The 20,827-nt window shown below is 39.0% G+C and overlaps 1 protein-coding gene across 2 annotated transcripts; it reads left to right on the forward strand.

Annotated features, from left to right (window-relative positions):
• The first annotated feature begins 1,488 nt into the window (after positions 1 to 1,488).
• TAB3 (TGF-beta activated kinase 1/MAP3K7 binding protein 3) lies at positions 1,489 to 20,206 on the forward strand. 2 transcript variants are annotated; one of them, XM_008633038.2, is made up of 6 exons: positions 1,513 to 1,702; positions 4,728 to 6,180; positions 9,234 to 9,394; positions 11,692 to 11,785; positions 13,364 to 13,447; positions 15,617 to 20,206. In XM_008633038.2, exons 1-6 carry the CDS (start codon positions 1,601 to 1,603, stop codon positions 15,763 to 15,765), a joined length of 2,043 nt encoding a protein of 680 aa, XP_008631260.1. In that variant the 5' UTR covers positions 1,513 to 1,600; the 3' UTR covers positions 15,766 to 20,206. The 2 variants fall into 2 exon arrangements, 1 of the variants encoding a protein (XP_008631260.1); XR_001861771.1 differs by lacking the exon at positions 15,617 to 20,206 and having other exon boundaries at positions 1,489 to 1,702; positions 9,234 to 9,405; positions 13,364 to 13,446.
• The last annotated feature ends 621 nt before the right edge of the window (positions 20,207 to 20,827 follow it).

The following is a 20,827-nucleotide window of genomic DNA, read 5'->3' on the forward strand; positions in this document are numbered from 1 at the left end:
CACTGTTCTTTAAACTTGTCTCATTTATCTTGAAAAACTGTGTGATGTGGCAGGTGTCATAGTGGATACTGGAGATGGGACAGAGAGGGACCCTTTCTGTGAGGACACGTGGTGTTCAGTGAATGCTGATGGCAGCTGAGAGCTGTCCACATACACAGCCAGCAGATCGTGGACTGGACTTGCTTGTCTCCTGCTTTTTTACTCCTAAAACTTTTACCAAGTTTTTTTTTTTTTTTTACCCTAAACCTGACACTTTCTTTTCTTTGAAGATATATATTCTGTTTTCTTGCTTATGAAAACAAGGAGACTTTCAGAGGAAAGATATAGGAAACTGTTGGAATACTGCCTAGAGGTATGTGTGCGTTTGCTGGTCTGTTGTGCTGCTGGAGACTGCCGCTGGAGGTTGAGCTAATAAATGAAAGGCTGACTGGAACACCTGTGCCACGTGCCACCTGCAGATGCACTGAGGTTGAGATAAGCACGATTTAAACTTGGGTCTTTGGGTAGCTAATACATTATTAAACACCAGCTCTGCTGGTATCTGATTTTCGTTTCCTTTTTGAACAAAGCAGTGCATTCTCTGCAGTTAAGAATTCCACTGAGCAGTATTGTTGGAAAGGCTTTTGAAGTTTAGCAGTGATAGATGTGTAACAGGAGCTGTGTCATGCACCACCTCATGCAAAGTTTTTGTGAATCTTTGCCTAGACATCAGCTGCCTTTTGGTTACTGCTGTGATCTTGAGCCACAAGCGAAAAAAGCATTTGTTGACTGAGACTATATTTACCTTCCAGTAGCCCTTGGATACTGAAGTTCAGATAGAATCTTTTTGTTGTTGGATACAAGAATTTTGAAATGGAAAGTGTAGGGGGTTTTGTTTGGTTTTTGTCACTCATCATGTTAGTATGAATGTAATAGTTACTTTACAAAAATTTTACGTAGGTGATTATCTAATCCTGAAAAGGACTCTTTAAATTCTGTTTAATTCTTGTTCAGTTTCACAAAAAATGCTTCAGGCTGCTTGGATTTGTAGTGATGTAAAGACAAAAGAGTTTGAGCTCTATTAATAGATGAGTATTTTTGGATAATTATGCTACTTAGTTTTCCAGACTGTTATTTCTAGTGTGTTGTAAATTAGACATCTATATTTTGTGATAGCTTCAACCTTTTCTGCAAACTGTTCAGAATTTCACTGGGAGTAAATATATAACAGTTCCATTTTACTCAGGTCAGACTAATTAAAGTTATGCCTACATGGTGGCACAGTGGGACTGAGTAAAGACCTGAACTAGCACATTCTAGTGCTATATAGACATACCTGTGATATGTTAAGTGTTTCAATGTCACTATTTGAGACATTATTCTCACCCTTGTGTTTAAGCTATTGTCTCTCTTGATAGCTAAAATGCATTAGATCTTGAATGCTAAAATGCATTATGGTAGTTTTTCTACACAAGCAGTTTAGGAAGGATGAAAAGGTGTGATGGCTTAAAAGATTGTGTTTTCTTTCTTACAGAAAATGCCAGAAGCCTCAGAAGACCACAATCATTGGAAGGTCTGTTGACTTCCGTTTTCTGGTAATCTGGAACATCATCCATCTGGCATGGCGCAGGGCAGCCAACAGCTTGATGTGCAGGTACTCCATGATCTCCGGCAGCGTTTCCCTGAGATACCTGAAGGGGTGGTATCTCAGTGCATGCTTCAGGTATGGTAAAGAGTCTGTGAATTTTATTTTGGTATGAAATGTGTGTTTACTATGAGTATCCTTTTTAGTAGTATGCTTGGAGCATTTATTTTCTTTCTCCTGGTTATATTTTAAAAGGTTGGAGGACTCCACTACTTGCATTTCTGTCTTGTCTTTTAGGTGTAAAAATTTTGTCATTCTTCACTTAGGTTTGTGGGGTTTTTTTGCATTGATGTTTTTTCGTTGTCTGTGTGACCTGTGACTGTATGCATTTGGGGAATAAAGAAAGTGGCTAATGGGATGTTAATTGGTGATGGCCACATAAATAACATACATATACTGGAGGAGGTTTTAATAAACAGTCACTCATCCTTCCAAGATAAGGAGCTGGACTTAGCTAGGAATCTGATAGTTTTCCCTCTTCATGGTGTCTTTTTCCCATGGCTCTCCAGAGGTTTAGTTTCACTTCTCTCTTTTGAGGTCAAGTGGTGGTTCTTCTCCCTGCACTCCTTTTCCTTTCCATTTCATCCTTCCACCTTCATCTAAAATCAGAAATTGGAAGTGATAATAAATTACCGCATGTAATAAGTAGTGGTCATCTGGGAATATCTTCAGTGTAATGGGAAGATTCAGGAATGGAATAGAAACATGCAAGATCTGGTTTGGCTTTGGTGGCCATGGCTGAAGTTGGAAAGCTGTATTTGCATCCTGCCTGTCCCTGGTAGATGAGTAGGTTTACTTAGAACAGGGGTTGTAATTTTTGCATTTTGTCTTCTAAACCATACAAATAAAAATTAATTGCTTCCACAAAATGTAAAGCAGGGGAAGCCCTTCAGTTTAAAGCTTTATTTGTCCTGGCAGTCTCTCTTCTGTACTGTTAAGTACATGATCCTTTTGATGAACTGTGTTTGTCATAGACATTTTTAAACCAATAAAATTAAAGAACCCCAAATGCTGCAGAAGCATATGGTGTTCTGTGTCTATAATATGGCATTCTGGGTAGCTAGTTAACTTTGCACAGCAAATACTTGTTATGTTTTTAAGTATAGATTTTGTTTCCAAACCCACTTTATATTTAAAGATGTGTGAGCTGGTTTCCAATAACCATTTGCAATAAATGCTCTAGATTTAAATTAGTTTTGAGTTTTAGGCCTGTCAAAAATTGCGGGTCCTTTGAAATGACAAATATATTCCATACCCTGATAAAATCAACTCGGAGCCTGTCCTATCTACATTCTCTTTACCTTCACCCTGACCAAGTGACCTAAGGAAGCTGAAGGCTCTGTTCATGAAATTCTGTTTAGATGGCCAGTGGCTGATGGTAGTGGTTCACATTTTTGAGACTGTTGTTTCGGCATTGTGGTGCTGGTTGTTATTACAAGGTCTGGTTTCCACATATTCTAGTCTTAATTTTTTAGTGATATGTCTGGATATTCCCACTGACAATTGAGGTCTAGAAGGAGAGCTCAGCATGAAGGGAGGTTGTCAGGGAGAAGTTATCTGTAGAGTGAGAGCTGTTCCTATTTAAGTGCTGGACTCTTCTGTCATGTTCAGTAGTAAGTCTTCAAATAAGATGCTGAATATGTGTGTTCATCTGATAGTGAAATCATATGAAATTCTGGGAAAGTCATCTTCACTCTGGTATTAAGACTGACTAGGTCCATGAGAAAAGAAACGTAACATGACTGTTCAGCCAGTGGATAAGCTGTTGAAAATTGTATTGCAAGGCAATATGTGTATTAATATGCATACAAGTTTATATATTGATAGTGTTTAAAATAGAAGTGCAGCCATTATTAATGTATATTCCTTAGAATGGTAATTTTAGCACACTGAGGAAAGCAGGGGTGTATGTTTATATATAAATACGTACACACTTGCTGTGGAGGGAGGTGCTCTCTGTCACAGAAGGTACCTTGGGTCATGTGTAACAAAGTTAGGGTGCTAAGAGCCAGATTTAGTTGAACTTAAAGTGAAATTTGTTTTCTTTAGCTACTATTACAATTAAAATCTGAACCACAGCTGAGGCAGGCTGTTACATGATAAAGTGGGGAGAAAAGAAGTCCACCATCTGGAACGCTTTCTAGTGATTTTACTTGTTTGGAAAAGCTATCATTTGTGTTGTTCTTTTAACAGATTACATTAAGCTAAAATGAGTGGAGAGGGCAAGAAGGGAAAAGGAATTCTCTGTTATATTTCTCATTTGGTTAATAATTTATTGTCTGTATAGTTTCAGCTGCTAGCACCACAGAACAAGTCTGTATCGTTTCAGCTGCTAGCACCACAGAACAAATCAAACATTTAAAAGGGTTATTTGGTTTCTCACTGATGTATTGAATAAACCTTTTTTAGCCTTAAGCTTGAAATTCTTAAAGGCAGTTTAAATTTTGTTGGAATTGTAATGTTCTTTGCAGAATCACCAGTACTTCTTCAAGCAGTACTTTGACTTCATTGTTGAGGTATTAAATACTATTAAATACTATTATTTATTATTAATACTATTAAATACTATTAATACTATTAAATACTATACCAATAAAAGCTGGTTTAAAATGTTGAGTTTTTAAACTTCCAGGTGAAAGAAATACTCAGATAAACAGTAAACTGAAAGTGAAAACAGTAGACACTCAGATAAACATTAAAATAATATCTGCATTTTTATTTTGCTTTTCCAGAGTTTGCATTTTTGATCTAGTTTAATTTGATTTGTATTGTTACTAGAAGTAGTTAATTTTACAGACCTGTTCCTTGAAGAACCTGCAAAGAGTTGTAACTGTTGCTTTCCTAAAACTGGACTCGTTTTTTTTTAATATGTCATAGTGTAACTAGTAGTGTTACCAGAGCATTTTTCCAGATGCCATGTGAGCTATGTTTTACTTGCATACCATGTAGCAAATATCTTCATTTCACAATACCTGTGTGTGAAACATTACCCGTAGTTGTGTCCAGGCTGGACCTGGTTGTGGCCTCAGCTGAATGCTGAACATGGAGTGGTGACTCTTTCCTGTGCTCTGTGACAGTAATAGGTGCCTGTTCTTGCTCCTAGAACAACAACAACCTTGATGCCTGTTGTCGAGCCCTTGCGCAGGAGAGCAACAAGTATTTGTATATGGAGTACCACAGCCCTGATGACACCAGAATGAATAGAAATAGCCTTTTGCACATTAATCTGGGTATTCATCCTCATACCAGCTATCAAGCGGGGGATGGAGCTCAACTTAATGGTGGTCGTACACTGGTACACAGCTCAAGCGATGGACACATTGACCCGCAGCGCACGGCAGGTAAACAGCTGATTTGCTTAGTTCAAGAACCACACTCTGCTCCCGCCGTTGTGGCAGCTTCTCCTAGTTACAATCCATTTTTCATGAATGACCAGAATAGAAATGCAGCTACTCCTCCTCCACAGCCACCTCCACAGCCATCTTCCATACAACCAGGAATGAACACGTCTGCTATGCAAGGCCCTCCTCCCACGTATATGCACATACCTCGGTACAGTACAAATCCCATTACTGTTACAGTATCACAAAACCTCCCCTCTGGACAGAGTGTACCCAGAGCTCTACAAATTCTTCCACAGATTCCAAGCAATCTTTATGGGACTCCTGGCTCTATTTATATTAGACAAACATCTCAAAGTTCTTCAGGACGACAGACTCCTCAGAATACGCAGTGGCATTCATCGCCACAGGGCCCAGTTCCACATTATACTCCTCGTCCTCTACCTGTATATCCACATCAACAGAACTACCAACCTTCTCAGTATTCTCCAAAACAACCCCAGATCCCTCAGTCGGCTTTTCGATCACCACCGGCATCCCAGTGTCCCTCTCCCTTTGGCTCTCCTCAACACCAAGTTCAACCTCCTCAGCTGAGTCATCAGAGTTCACATGTTTTCATGCCTCCTAGCCCTTCCACTGTCCCACCCCATCCATATCAGCAAGCATCCCAGACTTTTCAAAAGCAAGGTGGTCACTCTGTATCATACCTTCCTCCTTTTGCTGGACCTAGTTTATCCAAAGGTTCCATGAATAAAATAGAAATTACAGTTGAGCCACCGCAAAGACCTGGGACTGCAATGAACAGAAGCCCTTCACCAATAAGTAATCAACCATCTCAACGAAACCAGCACCCGCTGTATGCGCCCACTACTCCTCCTTCAAGCTCTCCATCCAGAGGTATGTCAGGACAACCCAAACCTCCATTTAGTGTTAATCCAGTATATATTACCTACACTCAACCAACTGGACCTGCAGGTGCACCAACACAGTCTCCTCGGGTAATGGTATCTCAGCCAAACCCAACCATTTTTAAAATCACAGTAGGTCGAGCACCGACTGAGAATCTTTTAAATTTAGTGGACCAAGAAGAGCGTTCTGCAGCACCAGAACCTATTCAGCCTATTTCTGTAATCCCAGGATCTGGAGGAGAAAAAGGAAGCCATAAGTATCAGAGAAGTTCTAGTTCTGGATCAGACGACTATGCTTACACTCAAGGTAAATGTTTCACCCTGCAAATTGTGGCATTGTAAAATGCATTTTCAGCTTGATTTTGCTACTTAGTGAGAATTTTTGAACCTGTACAGAGAAAAATAGACACTGTGTCAAAAATCAGAGTTTTTTTCTGATTTTTTTAAATACTGCCAAATTTCAGTCTAATACATAAAGAATTTCTAAGGGTCTTAACGTTGCTGTGGTTTTGATGTTAGGGGACTTTCTTAAAACACTGCAGTTAACAATGATAAGTAGTTTATTCATATGCTGTGTGTCAATTTTGTGAATTCTGCATTGAAGAACCGAGTCATAAATTTACATGTGGATTTTTATAATTTTTTGTATTTGTTCCATATTCAAGTGTTCTAGAACACCTGAAGTACTGGCTTCTGTATTTGGTTTAGATTGAAGAATATTAAATGAAATAGGAGAGAGAGATAAGAATGCAGCTAAAAAAACTTTGTCAATACAAATATTTTTTTGAAAGGTAATAAAATAATACTTTGAAGAACTTAAAAGTTCACTTCTTCTACTTGAAATTTTCAAAGAGGAAGAAGAGATTGGCAGACAAATTTTAGGATATGTGTTCTGCTGCACAGGGATAAAACATAGTTTTAATGCCATATATAAATGAAGAATTCAGTAATTCAGTAAAGAAAAAAAGGGGAATTAAACCTTAAGCTGAAAACTACTTTTCTTGGAGTCATCTGCTGTATAGATTTGTAATATTTAAAATTGAGCAAGTGAATCAATCTGCAAGCATTCAAACCAGTCATTTGGGTAATGACAGAATAATAACCTGCATCAGGTATTTTCTGGATTTGTGCTTGGAAAAAAGTGTCTATCCCTCTGTTGTTCCTTCTAGCCTTTTTTTTACTTCAGAGAGCTGAAGTGAGACCTTATAGTGCTGCCCTGTAGTTATGCCTTTTGAGCTTTTCTAACTCATCAACAAAGCTGTTTTGTACATGGTAGACCCAATTAGAAAGTCTCTAGACCCAGTTCTTTAGTAAGAATTAGTGCCAGTAGGTCTGTGACTCTGAGGCCTTGTGCTTTATTTGGTAGTGTTACTATTACAGCTTCAGTGAAGGTTGTCATTTATGTCAGAAAAATACAAGTAGCTTCGCATAGCTGTGAAAAACATATTCTGAAACGTAAAACCTGGTTTTGCCTTTGTGTCTTCCACCAGATTTGTGTATCTGAAAAGCAAACCAAGTAAAATAATGAGTATATGCTTTTTGGGGTGTTTGCATTGGTGGCAATACCTACCTACCAGAGCTTTTTTTTATTGCTGCACTCTGAACTCTTGATAGAAATAAATTATAGAAGAAGAAACACTTTACTACCGCAAAGGAGTCCTAGAAAAGAGTATATTTAACAGCTTAACAGGGAACAAGTTTATTTAATTTTCTCTTGAATGTGAACCATTGTAAAAAGTGTTACCAGAAATTCATCCTGGTGTCTGTTCTTTGACTGCTTCTTTGTAATATGAGTCATGTTTGATGAGTTGTACTAGAGTATAATGTGAAGCTATGAAATGTAGTCATACCGTGTTAAGTTGGAGGAATCACACAAAGACAAGGTCTGGTAACAGTAGTGGAAAATCATTCAGTCTGGTATTGTACATTTTTTCTTAATTCTGCTTGCATGACTTATGCTACTTGAAAAAGTAGAGAACAGTTCTGTTCAATAATTCTGGTGCCAGAAGTATAAAAACACTTGGTGTTACTCTTTGCTAGGTTTTTGGGTGTTTGTTCTTTGGTTGTAAGTTGGTGAATCCATACAAAATCCACATTACAGTGCTACATTTTTGTGTGGAATGCTGATATCTGCTTCTAACAGGTTGGGTTGTTCTTAGGCTTTTGCAGTAAGTTGTCATGTTGCTGCTTATTTTTATAACTCCTTTTAGCTCATATGTGAATATTCTTGTGTATTACGTGCTTTTCCTTTGCCTTTGTTGGATGGGCTGAAGAAAAGGGCAAGTGCTGGCTGGGGCTTTTCATGAAGTAGCTTTTGGCAGGTTCTTCAGCGTCCTTATTTTAAACAGTTTGCTGGAACATTGTTATATGAGCAGCATGTTTGTCTGAATACCCGCATCAAATGTCTTATTTTTCTCTGTCCTAGCAGACTTCAATCACGTAAAACCAGCCTCATCAGAAAGGATTAAGCATCGCATTAACTTGGCCAGCTTTGCATCATGATGAAATACTGAGAAATGCTCTTCTTTAGGAAACTGAATATTATCTTCTAGCTAGTCAAAATTCTTTTCTTTGGTTCTCTGGGAGCCCAACATCAGCTTGTGACTGAGAGTCATAAATTTCAGTACCATGATGAAAATGAGGGAATGGCAAGCAGCAGAGAGAGGTTGGAGAAATCAATCTGTCGTAGAATTAAGAGTCTGAAGCACCTGAGCTGGCTCAACTTCTTATTTTCTGGGTTCTGTAGTAATTTTGTTAAAGCTCTATAGTTTTTCCTTTGAACCCTGGGGAACTTACAGTATTGAGGATTACAGTATTCCCTAAAAAGCCAAGACTACTTAAGAGTTATACCACAGTTTGTAATAGCAGTGAAAAAAAAACAATTCAGGACTGACATTTGGCTAATGTCTCAAGGCTGGTGTGTCAGCTGCTGTTGAGCAGCAGGTATGAAGTGTGTGTTACCATCTGATCTTACCTCTGGTTTTTGTGTTGGTTTTTTTTTTTGTCAGTAGAGTATTAGTATAACTAGGTTGCTGTTTCATCCTGAGAAGTTGTCTCCTCGTACAGGTGCCTTTGTATTTTTGAGACGAGAAAGACCAAATGCAAAAAAAGAAGCTTTGACCAAAATGGTAATAACAACTTCAAGTTACTGTCTAAAATGTGTTTTTATTCTGGAAGAACTTTTTTCTAAATTGTAGTTCATTTGGCATGAAAGCATCTTCCCACTGATACTTGGCTGCATGTCTACAATCACTTTTTTTTTTCCCAGAAAGGTCACTCGTGAATCTTAAGCGTAACTTAAGAATTCAGTGTTCCAGGTTTTTATGTGCTAGTAACTATTTCTTCTGTGTAAAACATTAGCCTTGCTGTTACATCAGCGAGCAAGGATGGAGAGATTAGCAAAGGAACTGAAGCTTGAGAAAGAAGAGCTCGAACGCCTGAAAACTGAAGTCAATGGTATGGAGCATGATCTGATGCAGAGGCGGCTTCGAAGAGTCAGCTGTACAACTGCAATTCCAACAGTAAGCAATTTGTTAGTATTTTAATTCAACATACACATTTATTTTTTGTGTTTTAATGAAACTAAAGTACTGTTCAAAAAATACTTTTGAGTATAAAATCTTCAGTCTTTGGAGATGATTTAAGTACTTGATTTGTCATAAGGTAGTTGAACCAGATGTGTCCAGTTTTCTTAAGTGTTCCCAACAAAACTTCAGAAAGTTGTATGCATGTGCTCTTGTGGACCACGGAACTGAATATAGTTGCTTTCATAACAACCAATAAAAGTATGCCCAAGTCTATTCAATAAGCCTAAGCCATATAGAGCTTGGTGGTCATGCAGGAAGGTTTAACTTTTCTTTTTAAAACAGTATTTTGTTGTTTGAGTAGTTGCTTCTCATAGACAGTATTTTCTCGTTTGGTATGTGCAGGATGTGCCAAATAACTTTTCACTGGCAGTGTTGCCTGAAAAAGTTGGAACTCTCCTATTTTCCTTGTTGATTCTTCTTATCTCTGTGACTTCCACCTGCAAGTGACTCTAGCTCAAATGTGTATGGCTCTGATAAGGGAATGCATCTGGCTGAGAAACAGCTTCCACTGTGTGCAGTTGTTAAGCAAATCAGCTCAGACTTACTGGCTGTGTTGACACAAACAGTGCACACAGGTGTAGGCTGGAAGGCACAGAAGGGCTGTTGGCTGCTTAACTACAGGGCAGCATTTGGCAAGGATGTACCTAGGAGAAGTGCAGAGGCACTGAGTGTGCCAGGATGAGGTTAGGAAAGCCAGAGACCAACTGGAGTTGAATCTGGCACAGGATTTCAAAGACCAAAAGAAAGGCTTCTGTAGCTACCTAGGTGACAGCAGGAAGACCAGTGAAAATGTGGGCTCACGGATGAGCAAGATGGGAGAACTGGTTATTTAGGACATGGAAAAGGCTTCAGATACTGAATAAACTTGGCACAGTCTTTAAGGAATCCCAGGTCTTAGAGACCCTGGGAAAAGTGTGAAGCAAGGAAGGTATTCTCTTCCCTTAGTGGAAGAGAACCAGGTCAAGGAATGCTTAAGCAAAGCAGTCGTACACGAGGTCATAATCCTGGATGAGATGCACCTATGACTGCTAAGGGAGCTGGCGAGTGTCATTGCAAGGCCACTCCAGATAATCTTGAGTTGATTAATGGTGTTTGGGAAAGTGCCCAAAGACTAGAGGAGAGCAAATGTAACTGCTGTCTTCAAGAAGGGGAGGACCCAGGGAGCTACAGGCTGGTCAGCCTCACCTTGGTCCTTGGGAAAGTGATTTGAGCAACTAATGCTGGTGCCTATTTCCAGGCACATGAAGGACAAGAAAGTGATCCGTAGTAGTCACATAGAATCACCAAGGGGAAGCCAAGCTTGACTGATTTGGTAAACTTCTAGGATGCAAAGTCTGTCCTGGTAACCTAGATAGACAGTGGTTATTGTCTGTCTAGACTTTGGCAAGGCTTTCAACATTGTCTCCTGTAAGATCTTTATAGAGAAGCTGATGAAGTATGGGCTGGATTAGCACTTAAGTTCATTGGAAACTGGATGAACAGCCAGGTCAAAAGTGTGGCAATCAGTGGCACAAAGTCTGGTTGGAGGCTTGGCAGAGCAGTTGGACCAGATGACCTCCAGAGGTCTCTTGCGACCTCAAATGTTCTGTAATTTTGTGACTGTGATGCTGCAATGTATCCTGGAATAAAACGTTAGTGATTGATGCTGCTAGCATTAAGAAAGCTTTGCATTCCAGTAACTTAGGGTTTCTTAATGATATGCAAATATATGCACTTAAATAACTGATTAGTCTGTTAATAATTACAATCTTTCATCATTGAATGATTTAAATATACTGGGCTAGAAGGTTTGGCTTCTTGGAGCTTCTTGGGTTGATGCAAATGAATAAAGCTTTTGACCTCATTCAGTTATAATTGAGTAATAGTTAATGTGGGCTACAGCTTGTATTCTATTTTCTGATCATCTTGATGCAAGGTAGCATCAGCAAGTCATCCATTTATACAGAATTTAGTGATGTGTGTGGTTTTATAAACTTGAGTTCAGCAACGTCATACTAACGAATTCTAGTATTAAGTAATTTGTCTGTTTGTTTTACTCATTACATGCTAATAGAAGAATGTTTTTTTGAGGGCAAATGAGTTAGGGGTAATGGGCCAGTTTGGCTTCTTTCAGTGCCCTGTCTATATTCAGTTTTTAATAAAGCTGTTAACAAAGATATAGCAATGTTATTTCTCTTTGAAATAAGATGCTGACTTTCCCACAATTACTATTTTGGGATGTTTCTTTCTAGCCTGAGGAAATGACCAGATTGAGAAGCCTCAACAGACAACTCCAGATAAATGTTGACTGTACACTGAAAGAAGTTGATCTCCTTCAATCTAGAGGTATTGAACTGATACTTTTTAAAAAACATCATTTGAATATGGACACAAATGTTAATCTGCTGGAGGGTAGGAGAGCTCTGCAGAGGTGTCTGGACAGATTGGATCAATGGGATGAGGTCAACTGTATGAGGTTCAACAAGACAAAGTGCTGGGTCCTGCACTTGGGTCACAACAACCCCAGGCAGAGCTGCAGGCTGGGGAAGAGTGGCTGGAAAGGTGTCTGGAGGAAAAGGGCCTGTGGGTGCTGGTCAACAGCAGCTGAACATGAGCCAGCTGTGCCCAGAGGGCCAGGAAGGCCAATGGCACCTGGCCTGGATCAGCAGTAGTGTGGCAGCAGGACCAGGGCAGTGATTGCCACCCTGTGCTCGGCACTGGTGAGGCCACACCTCAAATCCTGTGTCCAGTTTTGGGCCGCTCACTACAAGAAAGGCATTGAGGGGCAGGAGTGAGTCCAGAGAAGGGTAATGGAGCTGGGGAAGGGTCTGGAGCACAAGTGTGATGAGGACCAGCTGAGGGAGCTGGGGGTGTTCAGCCTGAAGAAAAGGAGGCTCAGGGGGACCTTATTGCTCTTTACAATGATATGAAAGGAGGCTGTGGCAAGGTGGAGTCTCTTTCCCAGGTAACAAGTGACAGATGAGAGAAAACAGCCTCAAGTTGCACCAGGGCAGGTTTAGATTGGATATTAGGGAAAATGTCTTCAGGGCAAGAGTTGTCAAGCATTCGAACAGGCTACCTAGGGAAGTGGTGGAGTTGCCATCCCTGGAGGTATTTAAAAAACCTGCAGATGTGGCAGCTGGGAACATGGGTTAGTGATTGACTTGGCAGTGCTGGGATAGTGGTTGGACTCAATGATTTTGGAAGTCTTTTCTAACCTAAATGATCCTATGATTCTAATATGGCATGTGCTTAAATGTGAATATTTGGAGTTTTTAGAGTTCAGTTTATATTAGCAATGACAACTTACCTTTAAAAGGTGAGGTTTTTTCAGCTGTAACCTAATAAGCTTGACTTGCTAATACTTTTGTTGGCCAAGTTAAATTCCAGTAGCAAGAAAGTGGTGACATAAAATGACTTTATCAAGAGCATATTAAAAAAAACCTATGCCTTTGTAAAGATCCTTCACTTAAAATTTTAATTTTTTGCTGGCAAAGGCTGTGGCCAAGTAATACAGAACTGAAGTATGAGTTGCAACCAGGAGGCTGGCAAACAAAAAATCTACTAGGGTCTTTAAAAATGTTTTTTGCAACAGAAACTTGTCTTAAATGGAAACAAACAGATTAGGATATCCACAGTCCTTTTTTATCAATGAAGTATCCTGTAGCGGAAGACATGTTTCACATGTTTTCAAAGCAATACAAAATGTTCACTGGAGTTGATTTTTCAATATGGGGTTGTCTGGCTGAAAATTACTGTGATTGACAGAAAACTAAAAATATGTGACAAAACTTGTGAAAAAGCTAAGATACAGTGTCATAATAAAAAGATGTATAAAATAAGAAGCTTCTTGATGTTCATATCACTGGCATAGGCATTTAAATAACCTTCAAGTTACACTTTCTTTCCTTTCTTTTCGGACAGGAAACTTTGATCCGAAAGCCGCATGTAACTTCTATGATAACATAGAGCCTGGTCCTGTTGTGCCACCAAAGCCATATAAAAAAGGTAGGTCAACAAACAGGTATCATCACCTAATCTCCATTGAGTGAGGTTTTTTTTCTTTTTTAAAAAGTCCCTGTGGTGACAGGAAGCAACTCTACTTATTTAACTTTTCTCTCCATATAATTCAAACCAGAACACTTTTATCTAAGTGCAGTAATCCTAGCTACAGCTTGTTTTCCTCAGGCAGATTGTTGCAGATGAATGTTCTGTTAATACCACCTTGATTATAAGTAGTTATTCCCTATTAGAAAAAGAGCTGAAATAGCCAATGTGGAATGCTATGCTCTGATACAGAAAAACCAGCTGTCTTTTCCTGAAAATGGTATGTGTGATAAGATTTATAATATTGTGTCTCCTCTTGCTGTAACTAGCATGTACTGCACTTGTTAGTAAAAAAGAAGTAGCTCTTCTGAATCAGTAATCATACAGTCTCCCTGACACTCCATTTGTAAATAAATTCTGGTTGCTGATAAGCACTCCACAAAGGTTTCTGTAGGTGAATTTTGAATTCATATCAGGAAATTTTTCCCCTCTTTTGAAGCAAGTATCTCACTCCTCAATGTAATAAAAGTATTACTGTGTGGAAGTTTAAAAGAAAGGGAAAGCCCTGCTGCTTGTGGCTCAAAGAAAAGGTAGTACCGGGAGGAGTTCCCTGCATTAGGTAGCAGGGAGCATCAAGTGAGCCGTGGTGTGAAGGCAGCTGCCTGGGGTCACATTAAATTGCAGTGATCATCTGGTTGATTTAAGGAACTGTTGCTTTGTGATGCTTGAAGACATTCTCTTAATTACACTATCGTATTTGATTTATTATTTCAAAGCAAAATAATGTGCAAAACTGGCATGAAATAAGTTATTTTATTTAGTGGTTAGGAAGATAGTGCCTTGTACAACCAGCTTCCAGGTTTTGTCTGCCAGCTTATTAGAGATCGGTTCTAGGGCCGCTGTACTGTATTCAGAGCTTGGATTTTTACATGGAGACATCGGGTTTTGTTTTTTTCTTAAATAATAAATACTGTTTAATATTCAGCTGTTGAAAGTGTGGGCAGACAGACGGGGTGGGCAGACAAGGGTGTGCTCTATGCTGCCATCTGGCCAGTCAATGGAACGCAGTCAAGTGCCCACACTGCCCGGCTTACGAGGAATTTGTTGAGGTCAAGCACTGCTAATGTGACTGTGCAGCTTCTGGGCTGTTTTGTGTTTGCATCTAAGCAAAGAGGTTACTTTTATTTCCTTTGTTTGTCTCTGAAGATTTAAGTACTGTTTGCACTAAGGTTGTCATCAGCAGTCTGCTGCATTTCTTAGCAGGTGGGGCAGCAACTGCAAATTACTTTGTGTGCAGTTAGAAATTGCAGGCCTTTGTTAGACATAAGTTCACAGATGTTTAGCAGCTGGGTATCTTAGCCATGCCTTCTAGGTATGCGTTAATGTTAATAAATATTAACATTTTGTAACATGCTGTGTTCCCACATCCTGGGAGTATTCCTTACTTATAGTAGATAACCTGAGATCTTGAGGTGGTGTCAGGAGACATGGAAAACTAAGTGTTTCTGTGGGTTAAGACCTAATATGTGATTTGCATACATACTGGTTTTATGAATGAAAACAGACTTAAATGCTGCTTTGTATACATACATCCCTGCTTCAAAGGCATGAGGAAGAATTGTCTTGTTTTGAAATAGGCCTGTCATTTTATTTTTAGATTGTATTCTTTTTCAGCCTGAATAAATGCTAGAAAAATGTCTTTTGTCAGACTGTTTGAAGGAACTAAGTTAGAAGTAGTTTTCCCCTTCAGGTAAAGCAAGGTTATTGTAGTTTAAAATTTGGAAATAGACTACTGTGTGTAAACTAGTGAAGTCTTTCCTTAACAGGATGGTGCTGCAATGCCAGTAACAAACTTGTATGTTTTAAGCTGTTAAACCTTTAGCAGGATCAGTGACCTAACAGTGGTGAGTGCTTTTCTTGGTTTTAAGGTGTTATGGTTAAGTGACTCTTCACAGAAATGAAACACTTTAAATATTCAGATTTCACAAACTGAATTAGAAGTGCCTTAGTAAAAGATTTCCATGTTAATTTTAAGACAGACTGTTTAATTAGATGACCTTCCAGTAGTGTGGTCTTGACTATTAACCCTTCTCTTCTGAAATAAAATGTTTTCTTTTGGCTTTTCTTTAGAGCATCAGAACAGCTCCAAACAGACTCCACGGACTCAGCCAAGAGATGAAGACTTTGAAGGGGCCCCATGGAATTGTGGTAGCTGCACCTTCCTAAATCACCCAGCACTAAATCGCTGTGAACAGTGTGAAATGCCACGATACACCTGAAATTCAGGAAGGGGCTGCATTGGGTTGAACACAGGCTCTCAAGCCAACAGCTGTAAGAGAAGGAAACATGGGGAACCTTTCAGTCCATCTGCCCGGCCTTTGCCAGTCAACAATCTTCATATTGCAAGGGGTGGGAGTAATGTGTTAGGATGTTTCTGCTTCTGCTGCACTAGAAAATAAATAAATTAAGGGTTAAATTCCTTCCCATTGCAGTGAGCAAAGCAGAAAACAAAACCTGAAAATGGGAAAGGATTAATTTTGAGAAGAATGTATGCAGGAAAGCAAATAACTACTGGTGTTTATTCCTGTGGTTATAGTTACTGCTTAGTGGCTCTAAAAAAAAACCAACCCACAACTACTGTTTTTTAAAAGAAAATTATAGGACTCTTAGTAATGGTGTGAAGTGTTACACTTAACCAGAAAGACTGAAGAGCCAGAGCTGACTTAACCTGGCCACAGCTAGCTGGAAAACAAAGGCTCCCTGTGCTTCTAGATTGTAAGCTACTGAAAAAGAAGACAGGTAAATGCAATGGTAAATTTTGCAATGTATAAAAAAACAAGGAGAAGGGTATTTGTAATTGCTGCTTTTTTTCAGGGTAATTTATGTCTACAAAAAATTGCTGATTGAAATAGTGACCTGAGGTGACTAAATGAGGAACTGTATGAGTGTTACAGAGTGTGTAATCAGAGGTAATTTTTTACAATCCCGTTTGCCTGTACAGTGCTCACCTGGCTGTGTCAACACTGGTAATAAACCAAGAATGAATTCTACCACGTTGCAGATGAAAATCCTGCTGCATGCTTTCATTGGGCCGTCGTGTTTCCAAGCTCAGAGGATGCTTTTCTACACAACCTTCTGAGCCTGTGCTGTGCAGCAGCATAGTGACATATGCCAAACACAGGCTACTCCAATTCTGCTTGGAAGACTTGGGCTCGGCCATGGTTGTGTTTGAGAAGAGTTTGTTCCCAGTTCCTTAGGCCTTTTCAGCTTCCAATTTGTGAAGAATTCATGATGTTTACAGCACAGAAGGTACTTTGTGCCCCAGATCAAAGTTAGCTGAAAAATAATTACTCAGCTCTTCAGTAAAGGTTTATTTGCACATTATTAATAAACCAGCCTGTACAAAATAGCAGATGCCAGATCCTGAAAAATTACACACTGCATTCTTTCTATTTTGGTCAGGAAATATTTGTCATAGGTTAAAGAACACGAGATGAGTTGAAAAATCCTATTGGTACTTTTCTGCCTATGATACACTGTATTCTAAAGGTGATGTTCAATCTGTCTGAATGCTTCAGGCTGCTGGAATAAAGCACTCGATACTTACGAGATCAAACATGGGTTTGGGCAGCTGAATGATTCTGTGACACAACCGTGTGATTGAGTAGGGTGTTCTGTGTGCTGGTCAGAGGCTGGTACAGTGCATTTGAGTTTTTATGGTATAACTTCATCACAATTCAGAGATGCAACCAAGCACTTCAGCTGAGTTATGGTAATTGACTTTGTAAAGCAAAATTTGCTGTTAACTTTACCATGAGAGTTTTAAACTACTTCATTTTAAGCTGTTCTTAGCTCATGGCAGCCACATCCATATTGTCAATTACCACAGTTCACTTGATGTGTGACAACATGCTAAGCTGTGGTAGAACAATCATACGTCTGAATCCTTATTTAAAATGAAGCAGCATTTGCAAGGGGTGGGTGGAGAAAAGCTCATCTTGACTGTATCGCTCAGTGTGGTGTTTCTCTCCCCACAGTTTATAAAGACAACAGTAAGAACTGAACTGTTGATCTTAGATGAGGAACCAATATTTTATCTGGCATTTTTCAATATGTTCTTGCACTAACTAAATCTTCAGGATCATTTTAAATAAGCTAAGAGATCTCCAGCAATCACTGTGCACCACTGATGAGCAAAACAAAGTCAAAGGCATCAGAGATAGTTTTCCTTCCTTCCTAATGATTTACACTGCTGTGGGGGGAGCTCATCACATGTGGAAAGGGGTAAAAATGTTACTGTCAATTACTGTCAGCTGAAATGAAAAGATATTAATTTTGTGCATGTCAGTGGACAGTTTGACAGAACTGAGAACTAGAAAACAGATGAGCAGAAGCACTGCTGTTATCAGCTGTATCATGAATGGCTCCAAACAATACCAGTAACTTCATGGCTTTTCTATCCTAATGCCTTTGCCATTGTATTATTTCGATTTTCTGTTCATGTGTACTTCTGGTGAAGTTCTAGAAGCATTTGTTTTTGCTGGAATTACAAAAAGATAGCAACTGAAGTGACAGTCAGCAAATGAGAGTAGGGGTGTCATGCAAAAATACAGTTGTGCCATTTTCAGATAGAATAGATGCTACTTTTGAAGGAGGAGGTGCAAATATGCATTCAGTCCAAAAATGCCCTGAACTGCAATAACTATACATGGAGACTTGCAAATCTTAGTCCCAGCTTCACCAGAGGAAGAGAAGGAAGGCTGCCACCACAGCAAGATACTTTTTGAAAGAATGAGTGAGCGCCATTAAATTGAAAAATAAGTTCTTTGTACCAATGATTTTCCTCGTTTTTTTCAATTACTCTCATTTGTTGCTTGTACAAACAAACAGAGAAAACCACCACACCCTTCTGTTGTATTCTTTTACATGTAAATGCCCATACTCAAACGTTAACAGTAAAGACTTGACATGGTGCTTGAATATTTCTAGTTTGTTAGAATGTAATTGTATTTTGAATATTGGAAGATCCATTTTCCTTCTGAAAGCAGGTGATGCCATTCAAACCCCAACTGAATTGTAGATTATACCAAAAAGATTGGTTTATGGAATATTTATTGAATGCACATAAAACCCTAATGTCAGCTGGCATACAAAATGCACTGTATTGTATAAAACGTGTGTGTGTGTGTGTGTGTGTGTGTGTGTGTGTGTGTGTGTGAGAATGGTGGGATGCTGATGCTGTTGTGTTAATGCACTACTTGTGTTTTCTTTTTTCCTTAATGACTGAGCTTTTCCTCAACCATGCTACTAGATTGGTAGTTTGTAACTGACTTGGACATTCAGTTATTCAAAATGATCTCACTGCTCATTGAAATTTTATAAAGCTTATTTTATATTTACTGTGCTCTTAAGATGAATTCCCTTTAATTATAGGATACTACTGTAGTTCTTTAAAAGTTTATTTAGAGTGGAGCTTGTGGAAAATTATTCAGAACATAGGCAACCAAAAGAAATCCTGAACTTTGGATCTACTTTTAATTTGATGTAATTATTAGTCTTGTTTGGGTGAAGAGGAAAGGGGTGGGAAGTCAAGCAAAAGGAAGTACTTTGTAAAATGTAGTCTTAGATCAGATTGAATTGTGTATCTGTGTGTCTGTGGTATGTGTGTGTTTCCCTTGAAAAATGGGAGGTGTGGTGAAAAGGTGTAATAATTCTTAAAAGAGCTGGTCTCAGTACTTTCTGATTATGATATGCTACTGAATCACGTTTTTTTTTTTAAAAAAACCCAACTTTTCTCTCAGTTACTTTATCTCTCCCAGCTATACATCTCTCCCTTCAATTTCTAAATACTTTTTCAATTTCTGAATACTTCTACATTTAATATTGATTGTAAAATCCCTTGAAACGGAAACAGAAATACTTGAGTTGAAATGGGGACAAAATAAAACCAATAAAGAATGTTTTAAAAAAGAATGTGAGAATATTAAATATGTTAAAAACAAGCTTGTCATCAGGATGATAGTTCTTTTTTTAAAATCCAGTGGTGTACCCTAGAATGTGAACATGACTATCCTGATGAGAAGTGGATGGTTGGACATAATTTAACAGCCAATTTGGTACCACAGAATTGATGTGCTCTGTACTTCAGTGACTCCAAATCCCACAAGGAAGGAAGACATGCACAGATATCACATCTCACAGTCAGTACTGTCTCTATGTGCAGCTGCATTTGTTTTCGTTTCAAATTGTCAATCTTACATGAACCCAGACATGGCTGAGTTTTGCCACAATTTCTTCAGTTGGGGCTTTCATTGCTGTTTATGTCCATAAATGCAAATATTTTTCTTGGAATAATCAGAAATCAATGGAGTTAATGCAATATTATAATCCTGGATTTCCAGTACCTTTGAAACCAATTTTAAAAAACTGTGTTCTTGAAACTTATTTATTTATGGTGGCACCAGTGTATCTAATCCATACTTCCTGCTGTGTGAAACCCTGTTAAATTTTTTCATTAAAAAAAGAAGACACGATCTTGTTTAATCCTGTATATATGGTGTCTACATTCTAGATTTGTGTATGCTGTGAATGAACTTATTACTAAGAGATGAAATTGTATAAAAGCATTCAGAGGCTATGCATGCATGGTACCTCCAGAAAGTGCATACTCCAAGTTGCAGAGTCCTGCAGAAATAAATTAATAAAACTAAGCAAACATCACATCCTGCATTTGTTTTTGTATGTAGTAGGAAACATTTTTAAAAGTACAGACTTTTTTGGCCTTCATAGCCTGATTGTTTCTGGTCTCCCACTTGAACCTGTAGCTATAGCAAGTTTGTTTCAGGGCTTTTGGAGTTTTTGTTTTTGCTGAATATTGAACTGGGGTCCAAATCCTGTTCCCATGGATGTGAATGAGCAGGAAAGCCATTTAGACGATGGATATTCAGTGCAGCTTCTGGTGTGGAAACAGGACATAGCATGTTCAGAGTGTGAGGCTGACCTTAGCACTTCTCCCTTACTTTGGAGTGGAAGGTTGGTACTGAAGGAGTTGCTCTATCTTCTGTAGCACCTCTGGGCTGTAGCCTGGATGATGAGCTGGATTCCTGCTCATCAGCAGTGCTGAGTGTCTGCATCACAGAAGTCCCTCTCCTGCTTTAGCCTCTTGGAAAGGCACTGCTCTGGGAGAGGGTGGAGAGTTGGAAGAGCACAAATCCGAGTGCAGGCATTTTCTAGAGCTGTGTTCTCCATTGCCTCGATGGCATCAGCTCCCCACAACTCGAACCTCAGGATCTCCAGAGCTGTTCCCCTGCTGGGCTGTGTTCACACACACTGGAGGTTCTT

Source organism: Corvus brachyrhynchos, unplaced genomic scaffold (genome assembly GCF_000691975.1).
Source record: "Corvus brachyrhynchos isolate BGI_N302 unplaced genomic scaffold, ASM69197v1 scaffold34, whole genome shotgun sequence".
NCBI lineage: Eukaryota > Metazoa > Chordata > Aves > Passeriformes > Corvidae > Corvus > Corvus brachyrhynchos.